General features: G+C 29.5%; 2 protein-coding genes across 2 annotated transcripts; one reads left to right on the top strand and one right to left on the bottom strand.

Annotated features, from left to right (window-relative positions):
* Nucleotides 1-1,923: 1,923 nt before the first annotated feature.
* On the top strand, nucleotides 1,924-18,396 carry LOC105147178 (uncharacterized). Its single transcript, XM_011058024.2, has 11 exons — nucleotides 1,924-2,106; nucleotides 10,021-10,175; nucleotides 10,566-10,692; nucleotides 10,795-10,912; nucleotides 13,498-13,576; nucleotides 14,913-14,964; nucleotides 15,209-15,317; nucleotides 15,427-15,514; nucleotides 15,609-16,483; nucleotides 16,556-16,759; nucleotides 16,857-18,396. The coding sequence occupies exons 2-11, from the start codon at nucleotides 10,052-10,054 to the stop codon at nucleotides 16,989-16,991; spliced, it is 1,911 nt and encodes a 636-aa protein (XP_011056326.2). The 5' UTR covers nucleotides 1,924-2,106; nucleotides 10,021-10,051; the 3' UTR covers nucleotides 16,992-18,396.
* On the bottom strand, nucleotides 18,169-19,708 carry LOC105147179 (dynein light chain Tctex-type protein 2B). The gene is made up of 5 exons (XM_011058025.2): nucleotides 19,528-19,708; nucleotides 19,148-19,390; nucleotides 18,837-18,970; nucleotides 18,598-18,731; nucleotides 18,169-18,501 (listed from the first exon to the last, which is right to left on the bottom strand). The coding sequence occupies exons 2-5, from the start codon at nucleotides 19,309-19,311 to the stop codon at nucleotides 18,454-18,456; spliced, it is 480 nt and encodes a 159-aa protein (XP_011056327.1). The 5' UTR covers nucleotides 19,312-19,390; nucleotides 19,528-19,708; the 3' UTR covers nucleotides 18,169-18,453.
* Between the last annotated feature and the right edge of the window lie 1,706 nt (nucleotides 19,709-21,414).

Raw genomic sequence — 21,414 nt, 5'->3', positions numbered from 1 at the left:
AAGATTATTAAAATTACCTGTAGACAAAATCTACATCATCAAGAAGAAATATAATATACGACACGTAAGAATCTATTTTATATTCTATTATACAATTTTGATGAATAAAATAGTTATAGCGACATCTATTATCATATCAGCGAATAACATTTACTTCTACTATAATAATTGTTGATTGAAAGATGAAAAAATATCTATGATTTTATTTGTTTATAATCAAGGCTCTTTTTTTTAATATTAATAAAATAGAATGTTTACTAATAATTCATAAATATTTGTTTTACATTTATCTTTAACGTTCTTCTTTAACAACTAACGGTAAGAGGCATTTGAATTTATGATCCAGAATAAATGCGACGATTAATGAAGCGATTTCGTCATTTTTGTCAATGACAACTAGCTATGTATATTCGACTACCCACAACTTCAAATAAATATGTATACTTGCGACAGTATGGCGAAGATAAACTGACGTCAGCAACAGATTGAGGTATCTTTTGTCATCTTTCATCTCTTCTCGACATGACGTCATTGTTAGTAATGGATCCGCAAGCCTTTTAAGAATAAGTAGCTATTTCTTATCAACAACTTACCAATTACAAGGAAAATAATCAATGCACAATTAATTCTTTTTTGACATCTTTTTTTATTTTATGTTAAACGCACAACTGAAAAGTTAGAAGAAATAATCGTATAAATATAATATTGTAGTTAAAAATAAATAAAATATATTAGGTGTTGGAATTAATTCGTAGCGTTTTTAATGAAAGAATGTTATTTATTTCACATGAGCATTAAAAAATACATTAATGAAAGTACTTCCCATCACTTGTAAAACGCTACGAATTAATTCCAACACCTAATATTATTATGTGTAATGTTATTAATAATAATTACTGAAATAATTTTGTATTTTAGACTGAAATAATTTTGTATTTTGTTTTTAAGATTAAGGATCATAAATTTCTTTATATCTTATTAATATTTTATAAATAAAAGTATAACAACAAATAAAAATAATAAATATTTAAAACAAGTTTTTTACTTGATTATTTCTAGTGGTATAAGTTAGTTTAATTTAAATGTTGTATGAAACTGTAAATATATTGCATTAATTTATATTTATAATATTTGCAAAATACTTTTTAAAGTGTATATTATAATGATTTTACGGGTATTATCTTCTATATTTCACGGGTATTATTTTATTTCTATATTGGAAGTGATAATGGATCAATTTATATTTGTCCACTTTTATAACTTGATATGTATCGTCATAATAATGCATTTTCTTAACTTATTATCATAAATAATGATTTGTAAATTAATAGCAGTTACAAGGTTGCAATATTGCATGAGCGAAAGGAAAGAACAGTAATATAAGCAAGAATTTATATCCATTCAAGAAATGTAAAAAAAATTTTTGCAGAAAAATTATAATTTTATACAAAATTTCATATAAAAATGATATATATAACTTGAATTTTATTTAAGAAATAAATTTCAATAAATTTCAATAAATCCGAATGTACTTAATTTTTCAAGACAAATTTCAATGTAAGTAAACGATATTATTTTAGTTAATTTTTATCGACGTTTAGAAAATTATAAATTAAAAAAAGTATTGTTTAAATTAGTTTAACGAAAATCTAAGCAAATAATTTTTAATTATATTATGTAATTGTATACGTTTTAAATCGAGTTTTTCATTAAAACTTTTATTGTTGTAAAAATCATCGTTGATCTGATCTTGAATCGAACTTGATTGAACGTTATGTTAGATGTTTCGTAATATCGATGATCTCTCGATCTTGGAGCACGACGATCGAAGGTTTCTACGGGTCGGGGACACCTAACATTCGCGATCCATCGCGCATGCGCACATTCTGGTCCTGTCTACCCACGACGGATTCTGGCGAGCAGCGCAGCAAGTGTATGTAACCAGTCCTGGACGGACGGTCAATCCGGTGTCTTGTGAACCACTCGCTCGGTCAGGATTGATCGGTTGAATCCGACGCGTGAGCAAAGTCGCCGGGAAGAAAACAAGACGGAGGAAAAAAGTGAACTAGCCGGTGTGCAAATTTCGGATTACCCTTTTCTCGCGAGGTGAGAATGATCACATTTTATAACATTTTCTTAAATTTCTCTAATCGAATGTATGATCCAAATTCGCTTAGTTTTATACTAAATTTATTTAGTGCAGTATTGATAGCAAAAAGATACTTATCGAATTATATGAAATATATGTAGTAAATATTTGTAAATATGAATGTTTTGAAACATTTTAAAATTGATAACACACCGATAATCACGTACACATATAAAATACATTATCTTTGATTAAATACAGGCAAAAAATTAAAAAACCTATTATAAACATAAATCAGAAATATTTAAATTAGTAATAAAAATTATTTAAATAATCCAGACATAATTATATTATAAATAAATTGAATTTACTAATTATCAGCCGGTAAATTAACGCCGTCAGAATCATCAATTAACATTAATTATCTTAGCATAGAACTGCCCTTGCAATTATGTCTGTTTGTATAGAATTACTATTAGTACACTGGCTGCCGCTCTATCAGCTCCATGTAGCAATTAATCTTCTGTCTCTGAAAATGCCTCAGTGCCTTTGAATGACTGCAAACAGCGACCGTCATTATGCCGCACATGTCATTGGTTAACACGCCATGATTTTGATGTTACCAGGTTGAAAAACATTTACTTCAACTTGATAATCATTCATAATCTTCGTTCTAACTCGTTACAACATGGAACAACTTATTATTAGTGCAAAATTATTCTCTAAAATTGTATTGTATATTATAAAAAACTTTTATTAAATTTTTATATATGTGGGAAATGTCACTTTCAAAATATAAATTAAAAATAATTAATTTTATAGGCAGCACAAAATATTTATGATAAATATTTATTATTATTTATTTTTTGAAATATTATATAAATATTTTATACATATTTTATATAAAGCTTGATAAAATATTATTAAAATATAAACTAAATATTTTATATAATTTTCATGATATTATAAATATAAATAAATATTTCTAGTAAGTATTTTTTTTACTTGGATTATAATATCTAAGTATTTTTATAGCTTTTGTCGCAACATTTACAATAAATATTTATAATATTTATAATAATATTTATATTTTATAATATTTATAATAAATATTTGTGATTTGTTCAATTTAAGACCACAAAAATATTTACAAAATATTCAAAATAAATATCTTATAAATATTTATCAATATTTTCTAAATATTTTATAAATGTTATGTGCTATCTGGGTAAATCTAACTTCATATTATATATATATATATATAGAATTAAAAAACTAAAGATATGCGTATTTCTACGTTTATCTACGAACGTTGAATCTATAAAACTTATATTATAAACTGTATACATGTCACTCATACAATTAAATTTTCAAATTATATTTCTATTACCAAATTTTTAAATTATAAATTTTTTAATACCTTAACATTTAAACTTTACTTAAGTTTTTATGTACTTATATAAAAAAATTGTATATAAAATTTTATAATTATTTCATTTAAATTAAAATATGATTCTGCAAAATATGTTATCTTAATATAATATAGAAAATTAATCAAGTTTTATTTTATAACAACCTCCTCTAAAATTTAAATTTTTTTAACGCGGCAATTTTATGGAACAGTTTGATACTAATTACAAATTCACAGTGGTCGACTGAAACTTGTCTCTTCAAGCATACGTAATACGGTGAGCAGATGATTGGAGATAGGCGGAAGGTCGAATCCCACTTTCCGTCTTTACGGATCTCTCAGCCATGTTAGGTGCGTTTTAAAGACCACTCAGAATAAATATCGATATGCATAATTCATGTGTCATTTCGAACGTTACAACGTTCATTAAGAACTTCGTAAGCAATGCATTATACATAAGAATAACACTTAAGAGTAAATGGAAATTCTTTGACATAGTATAATATTTTACAGTTGTAAATTACCTCGTCTTCATCAACATGATGTTTAATTAAGGAAAAAAGATAGAAAAGGAGCAAATTAAGATTTGAAATAAAATCGCAAAAAGTTTTTTTTTTCAATCTGCTAACCATCTAATTTATCTCTATCGGCACAATTGATAGACGGTATTTTTGCATAAAACTGATTTGTAAGAAAACAAATGTACAACTCAGGTAAGAAAAAATGAGAACGTGATGTGACGAAAGTAAACTCTCTTAAAAATAGGCACAAAGCCAAAAACATACTGGCTTGGTTTATAAAGCTTCTTACCATTTAGGTTGGCGCTCCAAAAATAGAGCTTATATATTTTTCATTACTTTTTAAATTTACGTTTAGAGAAACAATAAATTTCACAAATTAATTTTAATAATACTGAGAAATATTATTTAACATTGCAATTTTGAGACCTAAACCTTCTATAAGAAGTATTTAATTAAATGTGAAATAATTAATCCTCATGTTTTTATACATTTATATTGTTATAGATATAACTATTACAGCTGTTGAAAACAATTATTGGCACGTGTGTAAATTTTATCTTGGCACTGTGAAGACGCCAAAATTCACGATTCGTTTGTGCACATTTGCAAAATAGCATTAACAAGTAGTCGTCAAAATGCCATTAAAAATCTACTATCCGCGTAAAATGCGTTGATGGTTGAAAATCTACTAGTCAAGATGTAAATAACGGCATAAAGGTGGGTTATATTTGAACTGGTTGAACAAAGAGCAGAGAATAGCGGTGAACAAAGAAAGAGATGAGAAAGAAAGATGAGATGAGATGAGATGAGATTTCGAACGCCAGTTGGCCGGACCGTTGCCACCCACGTGATGTCAAAGTCATTCTCAAATTTATACATTAGATTTTTTCTTATCTTCCATACATACACGTGTAACGTTAATAAATGACGCAATTTATTATTGTCGCGACAAATTGCCGAAAAAGATAGTTCTTTTAATACTTTCTTCAAATTCGTTGAAATATTTTTTACGACAAAGCCTTCAGCTAAAGTTATAAAAAAACATGTCAAAATCACATCTTATATTTCTTTTTTAATTTTATTTGCAAATAAATTTTAATATAAAATTTTAAAAAGTTTTACATATTTTAGTGAACTGCAATCATGATTTTATTATTTCTATTAATCGTAGTTGATGAGAAAGTTCGATATCATCTGGTAAGCTCATACATTTAAAAATTGAGTTAATCAATCTCGCTAAAATAAACTTGAAACTGTTGTACACTTTCGTTTTCATTAATGAATACATATATAAAAATATAATAAAAATACAATAAAACAATATAATAAAAATACTAAGCATCAGATTTACGAGAATTTTTCTTTGAACATCGTGAATTTAATATTGTTTACGTCATTCAAGTGCGTCATCAATAATAATACCATGTTTCAATTACTCGTTTGAAATAATTTAGTAAGAATTTAAATTGATAGTTTTACGATATCGAGCGTTGTTTTTTTAAGAGGAGAATTTCTCTCAATACAAAAATCATAAAAATAATTATTTAAATATAAATTATTTATAAAATTATTTTAAATTTGACTCATAACAGCACCCATAAAAGTATTATAACTGTAATAAATTGTTGAAAATTATAGGAAAATTGTTTTAATTGTTAAAGTTTTCAAGAGAATTAATAGTTCATCCGTTTTATTAGTGTCGACTTCATTTGAATATTTTTGGCATAAATATCAGCAAAAAGTATTTCATAAATATTTCTGAAATTCAATGAATACTCAATGGGAGAAACTCATTCAGGCTCTGTGATATTTATGTTTACTGTCATTTACGCAATTGTGTTGTGAATGCAAACACAAAACTTTCTCCCATTGACACAGTTGTAATTCTTTATCGTTTATATATTTTCATCATATACGTTCAATAAAATCGACACTATAATTTATAGAATTCCGCAATTAATATTATAGTATCTGATCTAACATCAGACATTACGTCAGATCATAATATATGTACATTTGGATGTACATAGTACATCGGCTGTGTAACACGTAAGACAGTATATTCGTACCGAAGCGTTACAGAAACGTTACTATATACATCGATACCGCAGTAGTAACGACATAACATAATCACGCAGTTGCAACACGATCTCTTATAGTATTTGGAATAATAATACACTTCTTCGTATTAGTTCTTTTTTTCTAAGAGTATCACTTATTTTCAACGAAATAAATGATTTTTACCATTATGTTAGAAATATTTATATCTTCTATAATTTTTTTAAGATTTAAAGTATTTTCGCTTTTTAAAATAAAACATGTTATTTTTTGAATAAAATATTATTAACATTGTTATATTAATCACACGTTAAATTTCAAATTTAGATAATATTAACGTTATGTATAAGTCTGTAAATTATTTTGTTCGGAAATACTTCACTATTTTACGATCGAATTTTGTTTCTTAGAGATAGAAATATATATCTATGATCTCGTAACCGTCCGACATAAGATTTGTTTTATTTATGAATTGTAAACATCAGCGAAAAGTTCTCATCGTGAAATAGAGCATATGAGTCACGGATTTGTTCTCGCTCGTAACTCGCTTAAAAATATTTTTTATATTGATCGCTAACGCAATCAATCTAATTTCGTCGCATTGATCAACAAACTAAATCTTTCAGCTTTTGAATCCTTATTAACTCCATTTTATAACTTATTTTAGTTTTTATTTTTGCTTTAATTTTATGGCATTGATTTTGGAAAATATATTTTTTAACAATCTAAAGAAATAATTAATAAAAAGTAATATGGAAGCTAATTAAAATTATTACGATATTTGTTATACGTAATAAAATATTATTTATGAAAACAAGAACAATTAATTTTTTAATCTTCGAATTTTATGTCAATCCTTAGTATACCTATATGTCATTACGTTCTATAAGATGTATACGCATTTTTTTTTTAAATATTGGAACCATCTGTCTTAAGGATGTTTTATACATATTTTCAAAATTATAACAAAATTATGAAAAAATTACAGATTATTTTAAATCACAATTATTCTAAATCACAATATTTCAAAATAATACAAATTTGGTGACAGTTTACTATCTGGATCATAAGTTATTTTAATAAATAGTTGTATTTTTTGTGCGCTCTAATAAAAATATATGGAAATGTATTATAAAAAATAAATGAGAAAAATCTCAATTTTTTAATGTAAGTACATTATATATTCAAGATTATTTACATAGAGTTACATTGCAATGCATGAATTAGTTGTCCAGTAAATAAATAAACGGAATATTTATTTGTTTTATATCTTTTCTAATTAATCGCAATGAAATTTTACATAAATTATTTTGAATATTTTAAGTACGTATAAAAGAAAAATGTAAATTTTCCAAATTTTTAAAATTTTAATTTTTAATAATAAAAATAATAAAAAAAATAAATAAATTACAAAAATGTATTATTAAACAAAAATATAATCTTATTCACACAACTTTCATATGTATATAGTTTGTTTGAAGTTTAAATATTAAACATATTTCCAAATTTAATTTTCTTTGCATGTCTAATACATCCTTAAATAATATTCTCTATTCTTTCCTTTATTTTAATACACAATTTCATAAATACTTTTTAAAGATGTTAAAGTATATATATATATATATATTAGAATCACTTAATAATTTTTGTATACTTGTAAAAAGTGATAAAAGTTAACTAAAAGAACATCGTGTGTATTAACATAATTTATACGTTTTTGTCAACAAAAAAAACCGTATTAAATTTTTGGAAGATTATGTTGCCATGAATCAACGATAAAATAATTTTGCGGTGCAAACACTTCCTCCCTCTTGTTTCATCTCCACCCGCTGCACGCAACTTCTTTATGTTTAAACGAGACGAAAGTGATTGCGCAAGAATTGCGATCAGTAACGCGCAGGTGCATTTTGCAAGCTGAAATTATTACACCGCGACTCGGTGGCCAAGAATATATTTGTGCACGTGCAAATTAGATTCACAATTAAAAGGATTGGCAAGTTAAATATCGTGACTGAGAATGAGAGCTCTGCATCAATCAAATTTTAAACACTAACTTGATCTTAAACACTAACAGAGCCAAAATTAAGTAACCTTCTTGGAATCAAACGAATCGCAGTCATCGTCATTTTGATTGATACGATAACCTTGGAGGGCACAAATACAATGTCACTAACAATGACCGGTTAACTATCTGCTTAAAGCAGTTACATCGTCCGTTATCAGAGGCGTAACTATTGTGATTAGCAATGTACGCTCACAGGAAACCATTTCGAATTCCAGTCTAGGCTTTTGATTATATTGTTTAAAAACTTTATTCATTTTATCATTTTGTGAAGCATTATCTGTCTTCTTTACATATAGTTTATAAACATGATTCAATCATTATTATTAATAAATTAATTTTATCACATAATATATAAATATAATAAAAATATATAAATTTTCCAATGAACAACTCGTTTATATTTTAATTACGCTACTGCATCCGATTCGAGCTGATCAAGTTATGTGTACTCTATATTAAACAGGAATGACGCGTGCTTTGAAATCAACTTATAACGCTATCTGAAAATAAAATTGTGCGATAAAATCCCAATCTGAATGGTCTCATTATTATCTTTTTTGTTCTTAACTTCTTTCACAAATCTACTTAAAAATTACTTAAAAATTACGCGTTTATATTATTTATAAACGTGTCACTTAAACGTATCTAATATATTATAAGTGATATATTATAACAGATAAAATTTATGAAAATTTATAAAAATGTAATCTTTTGCACTACTTAATCATTACGGTATTAATATATACAAGTTTTATGTATATATGTATGACATTTATAAAATAGTGCATCTATTTTATTAAAGCTTGAAATAATTTATATGTCACTATTATTGTTTATGTATTTTTCCTAGAAGAAACTATCTTTAATGGTAATCTTGATGATACGAATATGGCGTCATTAAGAACTCGTACATCACAATCAAAGCGATATTCATTGTAGAGGCGCGCACAATATTGTAATTGACCTTGATCTGCATTTATCTGACCGTGGACCAATTTGCCCAAACTTGCTTTCAGTAAGAAACGTCTGTCATTACCAAATTTGGATTACTTCTTTTTCCCCGTATTATGATTGATATATCAGTATAACTCGCGTCATAATAGTCACTAGAATGCGTATTCCAAAAATGAGTAACATGGTGTGTTTTGAGATATATTTTGGAGGAGATTAAGTATATGAATGCGTACCTCTTTAGTTGCCGATTCTTGGAAGGCCTCCTTGGCCTCATTCGCATTTGTGGCTCCACCGGAATAAGTATGAAACCATTTGGCATTTCCACGAATTTAGATCCCAGACTGATCTCATCCCTTTATCCAGTCATACATTTTGTACGGTTCAATTTCCATAGAACTCAATTATTATTATTCTAATATCGCTTTCTAAAGTACACGACGACATTTTATAATGTGCCGAATGTAAAATAATTTTAATTTATGCATTTTTTTCTTTGAAAATATTTTGTCAAGTAGCCAATGGCACATTAAGAAACACTTTTACGACTAACGTAAAAATTGTACGTGCACGACGGAAATCAAGAACCTACACCCACTCGGACCTAAAACTGGCCAGCCTGGTCACGGTTGTTGCACGAGTCTTGTAAACCGGCTTCGAGTGGTGCGAAAGTTTCTGCGAAAGTCCATAGCTCTCTACAGAGATCCGAATCCTAATATCAATTCTATTTATAACTCCACACTTCTATAAGTAGCGCATTGCAGCAAGAAATATCCATCCGCGTGCTACTATCATTCCAGTAACTCAATGTACTCCAGAGATCTTATCTTTATCCAATAAATATTCACAATGATACTAATTAATGATAACTTGCAGTAAAATTAATCGAAACGTCAATCAAGCTTTTCATGTTTACTCGTTACAGATTTCGTGAGGCAGGGCTTAAGAAGAACACAATGTCAGCAGCCGTGAGGGAGCGAACGACGACGCACACCAGCAGAAAGATCGTGAGTCATGGCGGTCCTATATCTGGCCAGAGAGACGGAGCAGCCACGGCCAGCAGCCTCGAAAACAACTTGGGTAAACCTTTAAATGTGCCACCAGAGCTGTAACCTTATCCATCCGTTGTTCGTTTCCGCTCTTCTCCTTTTTCATCGAGGTTGCAATCTTTTTACTTGCGATGCTTTCATATTTTTAGAGAATGAATTAGTTACGCGAGCAGCGATATAATTTGATTATGTAATTATCTCGAGTTCTTTCCACTGTTGATTAATAATAATATTCTCAAGAAGAATTTATGTACGTTTAAATGTACATCTAAAGCGATGTAAAACCTAATGTAGAATTGAACATAATAGCATTTTAATGAAGGTTTATTGTAGTCCTTCAGATACTTGGATTCACATCTTCTCATTTATTTTTCGTTAAAATATTGATGACGTGTTAAATTGATTCATTTGGCTCTTTCAGACGCACTTCTCGAGGATCTACAGACGAGTGTCTCGAGAAGTGCCACTCCTAGCCGAGACAGAACACTGTTGCCTCAAGTCGAATATAGGGTAGCTGCCAACCCTACTAGAGTGATCTCCGAGGGCAGGTGAGAGAATAAGTTAAACTACAATTTGCATATCTTATGCAAATAGTATTTCTTTATATGTAAAAGTGTACTATAATAAATATTCGGAATGATTTTTCACAGATCCGTTTCTCCATCTCGTTCGAGGGTGACTACTACTGAAAAATTCGTCAGTAGTGGTCCAATTGGTACATCAAGCGGTATACCGGGATTGGAACATTTGGACGTAGAACTGCAAAATGTGAGTTTTTAAATTAAAATGATGCATTATTATATATCATAAACTAAATTCAGATTATTCAATACAATTAAAGAGTATAATATATATGTAATTGTCCATAATTAATTTGAGGAAAATTTTGATTTTATACAGTTCTAATTTTAGGAAAAACTTATACTTGCCTGGATAAGTCAGTCTCTCTCTCTCTCTCTCTCTCTCTCTCTCTCTCTCTCCTGAAAAATTATGATTTAATAGGTTTTTCATTTTTACTAATATCATTTAATATCACTTTACCGAAAATAAACATATATTCCCTGTAATTAAAGATTACAAAACACATGGAAAAATAAAAGTCAAAGTGTGAGTTATAGTTTTCTCATTATTGCTCGAGATACAAAGAATGAATATTAGCCCGAGGATAAAATCTAGGAACAGGAAAGGAACACGGTAATCTCGACACGCATCGGATGAAATCACATTGATGTCGACGATGCTGGTTCTTAAATGAAAAAAAAAAAGAATGTGTTGCGTGATTAATGCATGCAAGAAACTAGTTTCGCATACCGTCATGCGCCCTTGCCGAGATCATTGTGCTGTTGAACAGAAAACGACTATTTCGATTATCTGACGTTAATTAAGTGAAGCTACTTAATAAAATTCTCGGCACAACTTGTTCGTAATAACCAAGTAAAAAGTAAAAATTCGGAGACATAAATTATTTTACATTATTTAATCAATATACAATTTTCTCAAGATTGTCAAATTAAAAAAATTGTAACATTTAAATATATGTATAATCGAGCTAAGGATTTATTTATTTATTTTTTAATATCTCGAATAGAATATAAAATCATATTTTTGACATCAATATACCCACAGCTTTGCTACTTAAAAATTAAATAAATAAAATCTTACTTTAGAAAAACAAATATAAGTATTAATACTGTTTACTGCGTAAAAAAAATAGATAAAAAAATAGATTAATAGAAAATCGATTAGTATCAGTAAATCATTCTATACATCCATTTATCAGCGATATTAATCAATGACATTATTATTAACAGTGCGGATCTACAACACCCGCTGTACTATATAAATCAGGCGCAATAGATTGTTAGACGCAAAGTATAAAATCACCTCTACATTATAACATTCACTGAGCATTATGCGTTTCGCTGGACGCTACGGTTCCAATTATACACCACGCAGATTGCATCGTTCATGTATTTGCCCCCGGGTTGCAAATACATCTAGCTAACATCTAACGTTCAATGTTATCTCTCGCTATATTAGACACACCATAAGGAGATGATTTTTATATTTGAAACTGCGTTTCTCTCTCGCCATATTCCTGAGAGTCGATTTACTATTAAAACAAAAAGAAATTCGTTGGTCGTGTAATTGCACTATAATAGTCGCTCGTGCAACTGTCTAATTTGAAACCAAATTATGATCGCTTGATAACTGTAATTATGCCACTCCCTCGCTTTCACATTTAGCCATTGACCTTTAGCCTTCGTACAAAGTTTCGAGGAGTGCTTTAATAAATTAGAAGAATAATGTCTTAAACAGCTTAAAATGTTGATACAAATTTCAAATTTTTCTTATAATTGGTATAAAAATTATGATCTCCTTCTTCAATATATTAATTTTCTAATAGATACGTATATATGAAGTACGAATCTTTCACGATATCGATAAAGATTATAATTTAAATTTTAAATGCATGGGGTGGTGTGACTCTTCACTTTATAAAATACTTGTAAACATCAAAATATTCTTCATGCATTCCTGATCCGGTCTTTTAGTCGGGTAAGAGAGAAAATGGAGAAATGCGTTAAAACGTTCCGCTCAGTAATGGTGTTCCGGACAACTACGTAATTGTAGTAATAATATTACCATTTTACGCGATATATTGAACATTAGAGCATCACGGCGAGGCACAAAATCAGTCTTGCGTGTAACGGGGACCCTGAGGTAGGTAATTGCAGCGTTCGCTCGTCGTATGGCTTGTAATCCGATGTTCAATGAAAATAAATTGGTTTGCTCTTACACTCCTTCACATCAGCCGGATATCTTCAAACTAATGGGCTTGAAGATCTTTAAGCGACGTTGTCTATCGTCGTCAGGAATGTAACGAAATAATAATGTATAAAATTCCCACACGTCTTATTTACATATTCTGACGGTTTGAGAAATTATATGTTAAAGTTTCATCGTACACAAAATAGCGCGCGGTGCACGTATAGTATATATAGAAAAATAAAAAATATAAAATTATAATTTATTCAAGAGTTAAAAGTAATTTATTTTATACGTAATATTCTATTAACTTTATTGCATAGCTGCATATTTGCAGTTGAGATAAACATTGGCCGTGATTCGCTTCACGGAATTTAAGTGTGTTGTTACCGATCCGCCCATGCTTTACACGTGGGACAGTAATCAAAGTCTTATAAGGAGAGTTCGGTTGACATTGCCCACGCATTGCTCGCACTAATTTGTTACGATCGCATCGTTACTATAAAAACGGATGACCTGAATGCTTATGCATATTTATGCGAGATTCTGTATTCATGACGTCCATCTTTTTCTTGCGTTTGTAGGTTCAACCCGGTCAAACCAAAACAGTAGCCTACAAGCAAGTATCATATCACTATAACAAGGATTTGGACGGGAAATCAGGTGGGAAAAATTTATTAAATTTTATATATATACATATATATACAATGAGTAACAAATAATATACATATGTTAGAGTTATGTAACATTATTACATATTGTGCTATACGTAACTGTAGAACATTCTCCGTAGAGTTTAGCGTACTGTCACTGCAGCAAAGCGGATTCCTATTGAATTCCTTGAATTAACTGAGACAAGTAATACCGCGGAGTCGCGGTGAATAGTACGCGTGAAACGATCAAGGAAGGTAGGAGAGCCGGTTGCTCGTATCACGCCTTTTAAGGCAAGCAATGGCCTTGCTGGTTTACGGTTAATTGATAATGAAAAATCGAGTGGATCAAATTTGAACCTTATAAGATTTATTTAAATCTTTGACGCGATTCTAGCTACACTGTGCGAAGAATATTGCAATAAAGCGAGCGAGATCGTGTCACTCATATCAGTTATTGTTGCTTCTAAAAGAAAGCAAATCATGACTGAAGTTTCGAAATCGCCGATTTTCTTTATTAAAATTTAATAAAGATATTCTCAAATGTACGTATGTTGAAGGATTTTTAACGCAAATGAAAAATTTGGCGAAAGTAATATTGAAATAATGGATTAATGTTTAAATTAGATAATAGATAGTAAAATGAGATAATTAGGAAATTCACGAATTTGATATTTTTATTGCAAAAGACTGTCCATCGTCTTGTGCTTTTCGTGCAAAGTATTGATATTACATTTCTTCAACATTATTATTAAATTTTATTTGCATTAAAAATCTTTTTAAATATATTCATTTGAGACATTTTCGGGCATTTTGTCATATCGTATAAAAATCGGTAAAAAATCTTTTAAAAACTTTATTGCGAAGAAGCATGTTGAGAATAAGAAGATCTTCCGTGTATCTCTGTATTTGGCAGAGACGGTACGGTCATAGCTCATATATGTTCTTTGCGGTCACGCATAACATACAAGCGTAGCCATATTAGGACCTCTTATGGCAGAAGGCTGACCTGATTTTTTCATGTCTCCGCTGCTCTCCCGAAAGAATGAAAGGTAAGAGAGAAAAACCGTGGGGGAGGTAGAAAATATATAGATACAAATTATAATGGAAGGACGAGAGTTGGTGAGAATCCATTACTGAAGTTAACGTTATAACTCTTATAAGATCAAATAAATCAAACCAATTATAACGTAAATTTATGTCGCAACTTATTAGCACTTTATTATTTCAATCACTTTATAAATTGACATTGATTTAGAACTTTTATTGCGCTGTTCTTCTAAATTTATTATCGCGTTTTTGACAATCACAATGATAACATATGATGACTCGATGATTTACTGTTCCAGATTCATGGGGCATATCAGAAAGCAAACAGCCTCTCACTAGCGCGCCCTTGATGTGAGTACATAGCTCTCTCATAAGTTCGAAAATACTTTTGTTTTCTGAATAGATGCCAAGAAACTAAGTCACGTAATATATATTTTCCGTTAACTCGTTAAAGTAGAAATAAACTCATATTTCTCAATTGTCTGTAATTTATGTACGAAAGAAATTTATTACGGATGATGCAAATTATTTCATCGTCTATAACTATTTATATCTATTAAGATTTCGAAATATTAAATGTAAAACATTAATACAGGGACGACATTCATGAAAGAACATATGAAGAGACTAAAACTGCAGTGAGTCCATATACATATCAAAGTCCAGAACCGATTATTAAAAAATCAGTGGTCAATAGAGAATTGGTGAGCAAAATTATATTGTTACAACTATTTTCGGACATCAATTCATTGATATTTTTAAGTAACATTACGTGAAATGGACAATTAACATTAACAATCATATTTATATCAGGTCTATGGAGATAGTTCAACATCTCGTTCGAAACAGACTTCCCCTCTGCCAGGAACTCAGAGAGACGTCAAGATCATTCACGAAAGCAGTATGTAATTTATATAAATTAATTTATATAAATTATTAAAGAATTTTAACTATTTTCTAAAATTGGTCAATAAATGATTTTTCGTTTGCCTAAGATTATCAAACTGAACCACGATCAACTCAAAGTACACAAGAATATAAAACCATCGAGTATGGAGTCCCAAATCCATCGATACCAATCAATCTGGCACCCGGTCCAAACACAAAGGTAACCACTACCATTAAAACGTACACCTACGAACTACCGGGAGCACCGGAGACGTATCTACCAGGTAGCAATGCACCAGGGAATGTCGTGCTGCCCGGTGATCAAACGATCACTTACACCCTACCAAGAACCACCACCACAGACAATACAGTCACCTATCAGACCATGACGGAGAATGTACCGGGACATCCTGGTTCACCGATCAAATACTCACCGACTGATATCACTGAGAAGTCTAAAACTATTCACAAGGAGTCGAAGTTTTATCGCGAGGAACAACCTTCCTATGCTTATCGCAACGCTCCACCGACAAACATGGAAACCAAGACCACCGTAACCGAAAAATATTATCACGTTGACGGTTATCCTAATGGCCATGGACCAAGTGATCGCCCAGACTATTCTGGGAGTACGTATCAGAATCAACCGCCTATCGTAAGCGAACATACCAGAAATATTAATCGGTTCGAAGAATACAGATCCGGCAGATCACCGTCCAGCGGACGTTATCCCGATAAACCAGACACTCCGACCAAAACGAGTTATTATCCACAGCAGGATACACAGTCCGGTACAACGATTTATAAATTTTCGAATACTATGACGACAGTACCACCAAACAAGAACGCCGATGATCACGAAGTCCTCCTGCCGAAACCGTTTCCAACTGGTACTCAAGTGTATCCTACTAAGCCAATTACCAATGGCGAAGGACCACCGACCAAACTGGAGGATCTCATGGCCTCGTTCTCTGATTCTGAGGTAAGTAAGAGTAGAGTTTATACTATATTATTTGTACGAGGATGATCTTATGTATGTATTTTGTTTGTTCAGCGAGAAGTATTGGAAGATATAGAAAGACAAGAGCGTCGAAGCAAAAAGGAATCATCGACTACAAAGAAAGAAGTTGATTTTGTCCCACATACACCACCGACAGTTAAAAGTAAGAATGTTGCTGGACCACCAGTCTATTATCCTCCTGGCTCGGCTGAATTCACCAAGAAAGAAGAATCTAGCGCAGCTATGTTACAGTCTAGCGTAAGATTCTATAATTTTATATGACAAATATTTAATGTATTATAAAATAGTCTTAATTTGCGATATCTTATCAATCCTTCTATTCATTATTTTTCAGGGAGGATGGCAAAAAGCCAACGAAAAATACGAATACGAAGCTTCTAGCAAAAGTAAAAGCAAAAGCAGCAAAGGAGGTGCTGTTGTTCCAGTTTGTCTTCCGTTATGCTGCGCATTGCCATGCGTCATTATGTAACTTATTATTATATTAACAAATTAATGAAACACATGACATACATACATACACACACGGTATACATTTGTTATTATAATATAATCAAAAGAAATTAGAGGAGAAACTAATGCAAAAATGTGTAGTCTTAGAGCAAAGTTTTATAAATTTCATAATGTTTCCTTGCCAATATAAGATTCGTTCATTTGAATTATACACATTATGCTTTTTCTATCTCTCTTTGAATCATATTAGGTGTTGGAATTAATTCGTAGCGTTTTACAAGTGATGGGAAGTACTTTCATTAATGTATTTTTTAATGCTCATGTGAAATAAATAACATTCTTTCATTAAAAAACGCTACGAATTAATTCCAACACCTAATATATCTATTTCATTTTTAATATTTATAGTAAATATTTTAAAAAACAATTTTACGTATGTGTTAATATTTAATAAATGATAGAGAGATTATATAATAAGCAAGTAATCAAAACAAATCATGCTCTTATATGAAAGTGAACGTTAATACGCTTTATCAACATATTTATAAAATAGCAGGAATATTTCGGGAAGCTTATTTATTTTATTTTATTATTATTACAAGTATTATTTGTCTCAATGGCACATTATCAAGTATTTTTAAATGTACTGCAATATAACATTTACTGTAACGGAATGCATAATACAAAATGTTATATCTAGTGCTTTCTGTACATTTCTCAAGTTTATTATATATTTTGATATATAAATATATAAATATATATATATATATATATATATATATATATATATATATATAATATACACAAAATAAATAATAAAATTAATTAATAGCACATAACGAAATATTTCATTAAATTGAAATTTTTATTGCTACGTAAATATATTTCTGTTTCTATTTACATTAACTGTTCCAATGTACACCTCATGCAAAAAATGTAAATTATAATATTATAACATTAATTAAATATCTAAATTAAATTGTAAAATATTATTAATATTTTCAAATAGTAAAATTCTTTCTAACTGACAAACAAATGACGTTTATAAAAGTCATTTTGTACGCAAAATACATTAAACTAAATCATTTCAGAAATTATTTTAAAAACTGACTTGACTGAAAGATAAAATGATAAATCATGACAAATGTTGTAACAAGTAGGATAAATAAATTTTAATTATACTGTACTACCGTGAATTATGGTGCTATAATAATTTTAGTATGTAAAAAAGAATCATGTGAAATAGAAAATATCACTGCAAACAATCATGCACATAATATTGTATATGAATTTAAATATTATTTGTAATTATATGTAAAAATTGTGTCATACCGTGACATATAACATTATATTGTATATGTATCAATGTATGGTAATAATAAGTTGTACTTTAATAAATTCATTGAAAAGTTTCTTAACAATAACTTTCCATTCATGGGATTCGTCCATTATACATTTTATACTTCCAGAAATTAAATCTTTTAATAAAAATAAACTGCATATACTATAGCCACACAAAATATAGTATCCTAAAAAAACAACATGTAATTAAGTAAAATAAGAACACAAAAATAAGATATTTGGACATTGTATGACAAGTTGAACTAAAACGTTTATCTCCTTACATTAATAAAATTGTCATAGGCATATGTATCAGCTTCTGCATCCCAAATACATCTTGTACCTATTTTTACACCAGCACCATGTTGTTGTCCCAAAACCACATTGACGATATATTTATATCTCTTAAAATGTAAGTCTATAAAAATATAAAAGGGTTATACAAGCAAATATTTAAATAGGACTTTAAATGTAATAATTAATATGAATTTGAATTGTACATATACAAAAAGATAAGTATTACTTTTAATTTTTCTTTCAATAATATCCGCTATATCTTTGGTCCATTGGGCAGCTGCGTGAGCGTCATATGATTTCGTAGTGAGTTGCTCAAACAGTACATCATGTATTATTTCTTTTGCAATTAGAGGTTTGAACCTATGTGTGTTAAAAGTATTTAAATTTTAATTATACCTCTGATAACTAAATTTAAAAAAATATTAGCCACATCAATTATGCCATCAGTTTCACACACTAATTAATAGAACGATCTTTTTATAACTCTTTAAAAATTTAAATACAGGTTATCATGAATATAAGATAAACTGGACGTACTTTTCATGAAGATGTGGTCGAATTTGATAAAGCGGTTGTTGAGCTGTTTCTTCAACATCATCTTGAATTTCCAAATTCACATTTTTCTTTTCTTCCTCTTCATGTGTTACGTCCACTGCTTCTTGCACTGGGTTATGTTTCACAGAATTTTGCATTCGCTTCATCTCTGTTATTTTTATTATGGATGATTTATCAATTTCTTGTCAGATTCTATTAATTGTGAGCATGTTTGAAGTTGTTTATCTACAATAGCAACCAATATCAATCATTGCCGATCGGTATCCCGGCATGTTCAACTATGATGGAACGTGAGTCTCCCCCAGAACACATCTGAGTTCCTTTCCATGAACAAAACCAAACCTTGAGTCATCTTGTAATACCTGATTAATTTGCTGGATCCAAATATCCAACAGTAATAAATCACATTGCTGCTTAACAATTGTACAGTTGTTTTATATTTACTCTTTCGCGCAATCAATAAAGATGAATCAGCTGATCTAACATGCTATAGATCTTGCTATAGTATATACAAAGAGAAACCTGAGAGAGGACATTTTCCTGTAACTGCAAAATACCCCCGCATATTACTGCCATCTGAAGAAGTGGATGCAAACTATACAACAATATCCATTTTTTTTCTGTGCTTCTGATGATAAATCGCTTGAAATCTATTAATTTTATAGATTTATTTCAGCGATTTCAGCGATTTACTTTCATCAGGAGCACCTGATTTATTTCCGTAAGAAGCATATACAATTTGTTATAAATATACAATTTTACAAATACTTTCTAAAAATGTCAAAATATACGTAAAAATCGTTTAATAATGTTTATATGCTTGTAAAAATGATGAAAATTAATCCAGAACACGAATGACTCAACGTGTATAGTAATAGGGTACCCAAAACTAAAGTGTGTATACTAAGGATTAAATAAAGTTATTTAAAGTATATATTAGGTGTTGGAATTAATTCGTAGCGTTTTTTAATGAAAGAATGTTATTTATTTCACATGAGCATTAAAAAATACATTAATGAAAGTACTTCCCATCACTTGTAAAACGCTACGAATTAATTCCAACACCTAATATTTTAAATAAAAAATATAAAAGAGTTATTTAGTATTTATTATTTTAAATAACTACACTTCTGACTTATTTTTTATTTAGTATTTTAAATAAGTTTCCCGAATCTATTTTATATTTTTTATTTTAAATAAGTATCAGTTTTTTATCGTATCGATTCCTACGATTTTAAATTTTAAAATAAGTTTTTGAAACTTATTTTATATTTTTTATTTTAAATAAGTCGTAACAGTTATTTTACCGAGATGGTTGGCATTATACGTAAATTTAAAGAATTTTTAAAACACAGAATAATTTACAACAATAGTAGTGTCAAATTAATTTTTTAGCTAAAAAATTAAATAATGATTAACAAGATATTTAATATTTTTAATCAAAGCTGTTTTGGGTACAAATTGTTTCGCGATATATATTTAAAAAATTTGCATGTATCTTTATATAAAGGATGTATAGAATATCATCAACCTTGGTTTAAGTATGAATTATTTAAGAGTATAATGAAAATTGAGATATATCAAAAATATCTCACACACGCGAATAATTATCAATTACGTTTAAAAGAATCGCGCAAGTAATATAGGATTAAATTAATGTCGGAGATGCCACCAAGCAGAACGCGAAATGTACGAAAATACTTTATCAAAATTGTGTAAAATACGAATAATTGAATAAACCGTAAATATTTGTCATGCGCAATAATTGGGTTACTGTGTATCCAAACGACGCGCGACAAACAACGATGGGTGAGGAAGCGTCAAGCGTGCAGCGTGGCATGATTGACTACGTCATCACTTCGGCATTCGCTCGACGACCTCGGAAGGAGACAGACTTTCGTATGAATTCTGTGTGTCGTATTAATCCAGAAGGCAAAAATTGAAACATCAAAATGTAAAAGAAGCATAAATGCTTCTTTTACATTTCACTGTTCCAATTTTCGCCTTCTAGAAATTAAAAAAAAAGAGCAATACAAATTGAGATATAAATTGAAATGTTGAAAGCACTTCACGTAAGCAATTATGTCAAGAAATCACGCTAGTGAAAAACCTTTTTTTACTTCTTGCCTTTTGTCAGCACATTGTAATTGATACGAAATATTTAGAATTATAAAATAAACGTCGAATATGTTCCTCGGTGTATCACAATATAGTTATGATATCACATTAAACGACTCGCGTCGCTAAAA

Source organism: Acromyrmex echinatior, chromosome 2 (genome assembly GCF_024713525.1).
Source record: "Acromyrmex echinatior isolate Ae372 chromosome 2, ASM2471352v2, whole genome shotgun sequence".
Lineage (NCBI taxonomy): Eukaryota > Metazoa > Arthropoda > Insecta > Hymenoptera > Formicidae > Acromyrmex > Acromyrmex echinatior.
This window is presented reverse-complemented; position numbering and strand designations above follow the sequence as displayed.